Consider the following 9,906-nt stretch of genomic DNA (forward strand, 5'->3'; position numbering starts at 1 on the left):
TGGTTTCCAGTTTCACTCTGCTGTGGTCAGTAAAGCTACTTGGAATGATCTCCATCTTGTGTAACACCTTTTTGTGTCCCAATACGTGGTCTATTCTGAAGTACGTTCCCTGAGTGAGTCAGGGGAATGTTTTCTGGGGCTGCTGAGTAGGATGTGTGTCTAGCTGTTAAGTTCATTGTCTACAGGGCTGTTCAGGTCCTCAGTCTTTTTTAAAAATTGGTTTCTGAAGGATGTTATAACCATTATTAAAAGTGGGTTGTTGAAGTATCTTACTATTATTTTCATGTCTATTCTTCCTTCAGTTCTAGCGATGCTTGTTGTGTATTTTTATGCCTTCTGTTGGTGCTAATAACAATCGATACGTCTTCCAGATAGAAGACGCATCATTACAGAATTTCCTTGCCCTTTGTGACAGTTTTGGTTTGAACTTTGTTTTGGTTGAGGTAAGTATAGCTTCTGGTTGCTATTATGTGGAATGTCGTTTCTCATCCTGTTACCTTCAGCCTAGGTGTTTCTTTAAAGCAAAAGTGCATTTCCCATAGATGATGTATAGTTAGGTTTTCCTTTTACGTTCTATTCAGCTACTTCGTGTCTCCCCGACTCCAACCTTGACTTTATTTGTAAAAACATTGTGGGACACCGCTCGTCTCTAAACAGCGTGTAGCCATGTCACCTTAGCCCATCTGCCTTCACATTGGCAGATAGAAACCTTTTCTATGGGGTCTTCACAGGAGCCTGGGCCTGAGTTGGAGCTTCAGCCTTTGGCTATGGTTGTCTGAGCCTGTGACCCTTGGACATTTAGCCACAGGCCTGTTTCCTAAGGCTTAGGTGGGCAGGGCAGTGAAAGCAAGTCAGCAGAGCTTACAGCTGGGCCCTTGGACATCTTGGGTTTAAGTGCCTTGGGCTTCACAAAGGCATTGATGGCCTCTGCACATGCGCACTCATTGCCTTTGCGTTGTTTGCCTGTATCTGCTTCAGGCCTTTCTCGTGCTTATTGACAAACTCCATGTTCCTCAGGAACTTGGAGTCAACCCCCTTATGAGATTTATTGGTGTAATTGGGATTTCTTGATGTCATTTCTGTGTCATTTTCAGGACTAGCTATGTGTGCCATATATATATATATATATATATATATATATATATGCAAATATATGGTATACACACATATGGTGTGTATATATCATATATCATATGTATACTATATATACACAGTTCTGAAAATGACACAGAAATGACATTGATATATGACATTATATATATGAATATATGTTTATATTTATAATTTTGTTTTATGTGTGTGGGTGTTTTGTATGCATTATGTCTGTACACTATGTATGTGCCTGGTGCCGGTGGAGACCAGGAAAGAGCATTGGATTCCCTGGAAGTGGAGTTACAGGTGGTTGTGAGTTGCCATGTGAGCACTGGGAATCAAACTTGAATCCTCTGGAAGAGCAGCCGGTGGTCTTACTGTCTGAGTCATCTCTTTAGGTCCATCTTTGGTAATCTCTATCATCATGACATATGGTTGGGTGATTGTTTAGATCTGGAATATATTGCCTAACAAAGCCTTAGTGGGAGAGAGAATTGGGTGAGGGCACACATGGGCATGGGGAGGGAACTGGAAATATTTGTCCCAGTTATTTTAGGTAGCTGTGTCTGATGGACGTAGGGAAGTTTAAGGAAAATAAAGCTAAGTGAATGGGTGAAGGAAATGGTGCACTAGAGTCGAAGTTCTTCCATGAGGTTAACGCAAAATAAGGACAAGTGACAGGCCTCTGGGTGCTCATACCCACAGTGGTCCTGGTGAGCAGAGGGAAGCGAGGATGGCTGAAAGAATGAATGGACGTTGTCAGTACACACCTATGTATCTGAGCGTGCAAAGACGGGTGAGTCAGCTATTAATACAAACAGTTGTGGTGGCAACTGTGTGTCCTAGTGATGGTCCTATCTTAAAAACCAACCACAAAGATCTATTTCCAAATGTTATTCTAAATTCCTGTGTATGTCCTCCTTTGCATTTCTTTAAGGAGTCAAATCTGTTTCTTACAGTGTTTATTGCTTTTAAACATATGTGAGTACAGCTGATATCTGTCCACTTCTCCCTAGAGCTAGTAAACAGACTGGGACCAGAACCATTATGCTGTCCTCATTGGGCCATTGACCTTGTGCAGGCTCTCCAAGGTCAGGGATGACAGTTGGATTTATGTCAGGATTGGCTTGTGTTTTGCAAGAGCTGGGTCTCCTGCCTGCTAACATTTGTAATCTTTCCTTACTATCTAGCCTGCTGTAAAATTACTAGTACAGCTTCCCCAGGCAATGACTTTGTGATTTCCTACTTTTTTTTATTGATCAATAAACAGTTTTAAACCAAAAAACCCCACAGTGAGAATAGAAGCTTATTTGGTACTTGTAACTACCTGCCTTGGAGAAGAAAGAAGGATTGGAAAGATGAGAGCCTCAGGCATCTGCTGCCTCCTTGATGCAAGCTCTGCTAGATGAAAATGAAAAGACAATGCCATAGGTTAACAAGATGTGTGTCTACACTGTGCTTAGTAACCTATTGCTTCCTATGGAATTAGCCCATTGTATCCATGACCTGTGGATGCAAGCATCCTCTTCTACACACTTCGGTCCTCCTAATGTTATGCACAGGACTTGAAATAGACTTATTATCTAAGAACTATCTGTTGAGTAAGTGGTCGAGTAAGCAATGTGGCTACCAGGCTGAAGACTAACAGGGTGAATTTACTTATGCATTCCACTGTGGCTGTTTTCTAGTAATTTCCTTGCATAGGAGATCACTGGGCCCTGTATTTTCTATTTCCCATGACATCAAGCTTAGGTTATGGTCATAAAGATCTTGTAGTTACTAATGATCATGCCCTTGGTAGTTACACTATCCAGTGCCATGTTTGTTTTCTTTTGGCTTTGTTTTTTAGGACATAGGCTTTAAAAAATAAGTTTCAAAAACAAAGCAATATTTTTAGTAAAACCAAATCAACAGGAAAGTGGATGATTTGTGATTTGAACTGATCATTCCTCATGGTGGGCTTATTTTGAAAGCTGAAAGAGGTATCAACCATATTTTAAAAGTCAAGGAACATTTAGAGACAGGATGCAAAGAATTATTATTTTTTAAAAATAGAATTACATTATTTTCCTTTCCAGATATAAATGTGAAGAAACAGTAATCTTCTAGGTCTCCTGTTTCCCATGGTGGCATCAACTGATCGACTTTGCTGTTGGTTTGATGGTCATGACCAGGGTTGGAAAATTCAATGGTGACCAGGGCAGGATCACAGGAAGAAAGGAAGGATAGCTAGTTTGTAGTTCATCAAAGCAGGAGCATTCTTTAGCTCTCATGTGTGTGTGTGTGTGTTGCATATGCGTGTGTGCGCATGTATACCTTTGCCATAGAAGGCATAAGGAAGTCAGAGGACAACTTTCAGGAGTAAGTTCCTGGAGATTGCTTTGTCCCTGTTTCCTGTCTTGCCTTAGGAGTGTTGGGGTTACCAATGAGTGCTACCCATCTGGCTTTGTTTGTTTGTTTTTTTGAGACAGGGTTTCTCTGTGTAGTTTTGGCTATCCTAGACTCACTTTGTAGACCAGGCTGGCCTCGAACTCACAGTGATCCACCTACCTCTACCTCCCGAGTGCTGGGATTAAAGGTGTGCGTCACCATGCCCAGCCCATCTGGCTTTTTACATGAGTTCTAGGGTTTTGAACTCAGGTTGTCTGGCTTGTATGGTAAGCTCTTTTTACCCACTGAACCATCTTCCTGGCCTCATAAATCTTTTAAGTAATAAAAAAAGTTCCTTTTGTTTGCTAAGCCTGTATATGGAGGCTGAGACCCAGCTTGAGACTATCTGAGATGAGAGAAGGAGCCCAACTCCAATTTGGACCTTGACCGTGAGTCCTGCCTACTGCTGTGCCTCTGTAACTATTCTAGATGACCGGGCCTCTCAGCCCCTGTGTTATCCTCCCTAGTCTATCCACAGGAAATAGATGTGTTCAGTTGCTGGTAGGTCCTCAAATGAACCTTTCCTCTAATATCTTCTCTGGCTTATTCTCTCCTCTGCAGCCTCTTCGGGTTGCCTGGCTGCTCAGGACCTTCCCAGGATGCTGACACGGTGCTGGAGTGTGGCTGGGTGTGTGGCTCACTGCCATGAGGGTCTAGATATAGTCCTACATAAGGGAGGTTACCCAGTGCCCATTGGCTCCATTTGTGATGCTTCCAGATTGGCAGACCTCAGTAGCAGTGAGGCATAAGGCCGTTTGCTCAGCCATGATGCAATTGATGAAAACCCTGTCCTTTTCAAAATGTCCCAGGAAGCCAAAATAACTCATATTTCCCACATAACATCTGAGCAGATTTATGTCCCTTTAAGAACACATGTAGTGTAAAAAGATAGAAGGGGAGCGGGCCTAAAGCTTTACATATGGTCGTAAGGTAATCCTAGCCGAGTTGGCGTCTCTCTGGAAAGAGCCTGCAGGGTATAATTAGAGTGGTGCTAGCCATCCCGACCGATCTATATTTGAGGCAAATTGTGGCTAAGACAAAATTGGAACCAAGGCTAAATTTATCAATAACAAGATTAAAAAAAAAAAAAAAAGAAAGAGAAGACAATTGAAGTTGAATTTTCTCTTTGTTTGTTTTAATGTCCAGAACATTTCCTAGCTGACTCATCGAACAACTTTGGTGAATTTTTTTTTTTTTTTAAATTTTTATTTATTTTGCAGTTAATTGGATTTCCAGGTCTTGCAGCCAGTCACCACGATTGATCCCTCAAAAGATGGATTTATTGCTTAGCCAGGCAGAATTCTGACAATCTTCCGAGGACAGAAAATAGAAAGCAGCCTAGACAGAGAGTACTGTGGGCCGTCATTGGGTCAGACCAGCAAGATATGTTACAGCTGGCAGGTTTATGCTAGAACCTCAGCACAAGCAGTCTCCCTGCTAAATGTGTGGCACCAGAGCCCAGCGGAATATTTTTGTAAGATGCTGTTGGTGATTCATGTTTAGGAGGAAATGTACCTCAGGGTGACATCCCGAGACATGTCAAATCCCAGACAGGTCAGATCTGCGAGTAGAGAGGGGACTAAACCTGAAATGGCTCACGTCTTTGTTGTCTCTAGCTAGATCAGAACCTTATTTTCCCCGGTGCGTGGCTCTCCTGAAGTGCCATGCTGGCTCAGTGGGCAGAAACAACACAGAACTAAGCCCTCAGCTATTTTTTTTTTTTTTTTTTTTTTTTTTTTTTTTTTTTTGTAGAGGGTTCTGGGAATTTCTTAGTTGAAAAGCAGCAGAACTTTGCACTCAGCTTGCAAATATCCGATATCTATGTCACCTGTCATCCGGTCACACATCCATTCCTGCAGCCATCCGTGTAATAAGTTTTGTTTCTACTGAGCCCCCTTACTGTATGCTTAGCATGTTACCTGGTGCTGGAAAGAAAGAAATGAAGAAGAAATAGTTCCTGTCCATGTGCGGCTTGCAGTCTGTTGGGCGAATGATTACACATTTGCAAGCCCAGGAAAGAAGTTCAGGGAGTTCCAAGAACAACTCAGGTAGACCCAACCTCACCTGGGAGCAGGAAGGACCTAGTCCCAGATGAAATTTAGAGGGATCTGCTCCCTTCAACTAGCCTCTCCACAATGGCGGTCTTCATTTGAGAGGGAGCCAAGGTTTTCCTTTATCCGAATATAAGTAAAGCCTTCTTCCTCTCCCGCCTGCCTCTGTCTATCAGAACTAAGCAATGGTGGGTGGCTGCCTTGCTATAACAGGCTCAGAACAAGTGGATTTGGTTCTCCTTTGGCTGGTCCTCATCTATTCCACAGCCCCAAAAGGTGAGAATGCGTAGGTCAGACAGGGTGTGGTCGGGAGGGAAGGGTGTTCTAGGAGATAGACCAGCATATACAAAAGCTATAGGGCAAGGTGTACTAAGATATTATCTTTCAAGCTGAAAGGTTGAGTGTGACTAAAATGAGGAAAGAGAGAAGGGACTCTGGCATAAGGTCGCTGGGACTAAGGCCATGGTGAGGTTAGGCTAGGGATTCTGTATCCATGCGAGTGGTTTTGGCCTGGATCCTAAGCACAGCCTTATTTTGGTTTGTGTCTGGCACTTTTCCCTTTGAAATCGTATGCTTCCATTGTGGTTGCTTTCAGTCCTGTCTGCGATGCCTTATGTGAACTTCCACTTTGCTTGTTTTCCATGCACAGCAAAACATTTTGCTATGTGTGAGCCTTACTCCTTGCCAGGGCTGGCTCCTCTGGCCTCTTGGGAACTGGTGATGTAAGCTCCATCTTGCCCAAGCTCTCTACTCAGGCATGTGCTCCGCAGAACTTACAAAGAAAGGGCAGTGCAGCCAAGAGTGGCAACCATGCCCAGATGAAGAGACCTCACAGACTCCTTTACAATACTATAATACATTTTTATTCACAGTTGGACCATGAAGGCACTCTTTTTATTTTTTATTTTTTTGAGACAGGGTATCTCTGTGTTAGCCTTGGCTATCCTAGACTCACTTTGTAGACCAGGCTGGCCTCGAAGTCACATTGATCCACCTGCCTCTGCCTCTCGAGTGCTGGGATTAAAGGTGTGCTCCACCACGCCCGGCTCATAAAGGCGCTCTTTAAAGAGTAAGGCTCACTCTCCTTTCTGTTGCCAGGGATACAGAGATGGCTTTGGATCAGGTTGCCATTTTGTACCATCTGACCAGGATGATAATATCCCCAGGAAGGATGCCATAAGGATGGGGCTGAGAGGTGCCACTCATTTCTGGAAATCACAAAAAGAAATATACTTTTATCTTATTCAAGACACTGTCGTTTCTGTCTCTGTGACCACAGGTGATGTATACTCTACCCAGGCAGTTCACAAAGTGTGATCTACCCATGGGGAATCTCTGACACATTTTCACAGAGTCCACAAGGCCAACTCTATTCTCATAAGCATGCTACAATGTTTGTCCCCTGCCACCACTTTCACTCTCATTTATTTACCAGTGGATAGTCCCTGTGTCTCCATCAATGACACAGTGACTCAGTCACACTATGGCAGACTGACTGCAGGCAGATTCAGAGATGTCCATTTCCTGTGGCTCTAGGTATTAAAAACTCTTGTAGCGGTACAAAGCAAGGTGGCACCCCTCAACAGAGGTGTTTCTGAAGGCAATGATTTCAAATGTTTTTTTGTTTTATTATGTGAGCATATATGTGTGTTCATGTGTGTATGTATGTGTACATCTGTGTGCACGCACATGGAGGTTGGAGGTCAATGTTGGGTGCCTTCTTCAGTTGCTGTCCACCTTAACTTTTGAGACAAAGGTCTCTCATTGGATCTGGAGCTTTACCAAGAAAGCTAGATTAGCCCCAGGAATCTTCCTGTCTCTGCCCACACTAGTGGGGATTGGAGGCATATGTCTAGTTTTTAATGTGAATGTTGGGGACCCAAATTCTGCTCCATGTGTTTGTACAGAAAGCACTTCAATGACTGAGTCATCTTCCACACTCCATTCTATTTTAAAATGAGTGAAGAAATAATTAACATTTTTTTCATTTCAATTTCATTTAGTAAATATTGAAAGTTGGCGGTCATATACATAAAAGCACTTTTGGGCTTGTCAGTCATTTTGAAGGACACAAAGACGCTCTGAGGTCAAAATGTTTTTTTTTTTTTTTTTTTTAAACTGTGCACAAACGTTTATTGAGGGAGGGGGCGTCAATCCTTCTTGGCCGGGGCCTTCCTCATGGCTGCCAGCACGTTGCTAAGCTCCTCCCGCTTCCTCTTGGCCCGGATGTGCGTGCCCACCCGCTTCTTGATGAACTTGAGCGCGCGCTTGTCCTTGGACACCTTGAGCAGCTCCATGGCGCGCCACTCGTAGGGCGTGAAGCCGCACACCTCCCTGATCATGTCCCGCACGAACTTGGTGTGCTTGGTGAGGCGCCCGCAGCGCCGGCTGTGCCTCGGCTTGCTGACATTCTTTGTCACTTTGTGGCCCTTGTTGAGGCCCACGGCCATGGGGTAGCGCAGGGCCATGGCTGCTGCTCTCCGATGGCGGCCGCGACAGGACGGTCAAAATGTTTTGAGAGCGGTCACTTAACTAGTATAGGCAGCTAGGCTTTCTTGCTGATCTACAGCCACCAGCTCTCAGGCCTGCGCACATGCTCATATCTGAACCACCTGTCACGGCCACTGCTTTCCTCTTCTGTACCCTGCCCTGGTTCTCATCTGTCCTGCTTCTTCCTGGTCCTCCAGGAATTGGCTGTGGTTTGCAGATTCACAATCCACTGGGCGCTTCTCTCTCCTCTGTCCTTCACTGGTTACACTGCCCATGGAGCCTCAGCTATGATAGTTTAGGCACCATGCTCTGTGTGGGCATCCAGCTCTGGCGTGGCTCACAGTAATGAGGTGGAGGGAGGCTGCTACAGACAATGGAACTTGGTACTCCTCCTCAGCACAATAGTGGGTTACTTGGCAGAAGGATAAAACAGAGAAAGAACGACAAATTTCTCCGTGGGGATGTGGGGCCAGAAGGCCACGGAGGTTCAAAGACAGACATGGCTGAGCGAATCTTAAAAATGAACATGATTGTATTGAGTGTGGACTTTAGCAGAAGGAAAGGCACCGAGATAGAGACCAGAACAGGGCTAGAATCACTGTGATTTTATAGGAAAGGGTGATTTTGGGAAACGTCTAAGTGGTTCATGATGGAATAAAAAGCAGAAAAGGGACAGAAGCTATTAATCCACGATAAACAATTTGCTTTCTGTTTTGTGGGTGGTGGCAAATTGTGAACTAGTTTAATACAGCCTGATGTAATTGTACTGGGCTTGAGCGCTGTACCGTGGTCCTTCACCTCCAGGAGATGCTGCGATCCTTGGGCATGTTTGGGAGCATCCTCTGTCAGATTCAGTGGTTTGTGAAAAACTCTTTGAAGAGAAAAGGGACAAGTAGTTCTGAGTATAAAGAACAAAGCGCATTTCCTTCTACCCATCTATCTGCAGGAACCCTAGATGTTGGTGTCTAGGGAAAGAAGGGCTCTAGAAATTACAGCTGTTTATTCCCTGCAGTTATGACTAATTTATTACAATGCTATGTGTCTGTGACTAATTGTAAGTACTTTTGATCCATTTTTTTTCTATTTATCATTTTTATTTATGCGCTTTTACGGTGCTTCTGTCACAAGTAGGGAGCTCCACAAAACAGAAGTTGGAGATCCCAGGTGGCCAAGTTCATTGCTGTGATGATAGCTTCCCCCTGCCCACTAAGACAGCGAGGCGAGAGTACCATGGATTAGAAGCCCCAGCAGCTGTGGCATCACCCAGGAACTTGCTAGAAAGGCAAATTCTATGCTGCTCCAGATCTTTCAATCAGGTCTATGTCAAGGCTCAGCAAATGATTTTAACAAGCTCTGCAGTCATTTGGGTGTGTGGCAAAGTGTGAGACCTTTCTAGGGCTGAGTAAATCCCTGAGTGGTGTGTGAGGAGTGAAGAGGGTAAGGACAGACCAGAAAAGACTGGAAACCAAGTGTCTATTTCAGAGGTTGTTGCCGTTCCCAGAGTGAGAAATCAGAATCTGAATCTAAGCCAGAAAACAAACAACAACAAATGCTGGTGAAGATGTGGGAAAAACGAAGCTTTATTCACTGTTGATAGTGCTGTAAACCAGAGCAACTAGTATGGAAATCATTGTAGAGGTTACAAAAAAACAAAAACAAAAACAAAAACAAAACAAAAACAAAACAAAACAAAAAAACCCCCAAAAAACCAAAAACAAAAACAAAAAAAACCCCTAAAAATACCGTTACCATATGACTCCACTATAACTTTTCCGGGTATATAACTGAAGGCATCCAAGTTGGGTATCACAGAGATAATGGTGCATAATGCGCTTTTTGCGAT

At 43.8% G+C, this 9,906-nt stretch overlaps 1 protein-coding gene across 1 annotated transcript; it reads right to left on the reverse strand.

Moving 5' to 3' along the window:
• Positions 1–7,669: 7,669 nt before the first annotated feature.
• LOC127184017 (60S ribosomal protein L36-like) lies at positions 7,670–8,068 on the reverse strand. The gene has a single exon (XM_051140228.1). The coding sequence runs from the start codon at positions 8,039–8,041 to the stop codon at positions 7,724–7,726; it is 318 nt and encodes a 105-aa protein (XP_050996185.1). The 5' UTR covers positions 8,042–8,068; the 3' UTR covers positions 7,670–7,723.
• Positions 8,069–9,906: the final 1,838 nt, after the last annotated feature.

Source organism: Acomys russatus, chromosome 32 (genome assembly GCF_903995435.1).
Source record: "Acomys russatus chromosome 32, mAcoRus1.1, whole genome shotgun sequence".
Classification (NCBI taxonomy): Eukaryota; Metazoa; Chordata; class Mammalia; order Rodentia; family Muridae; genus Acomys; species Acomys russatus.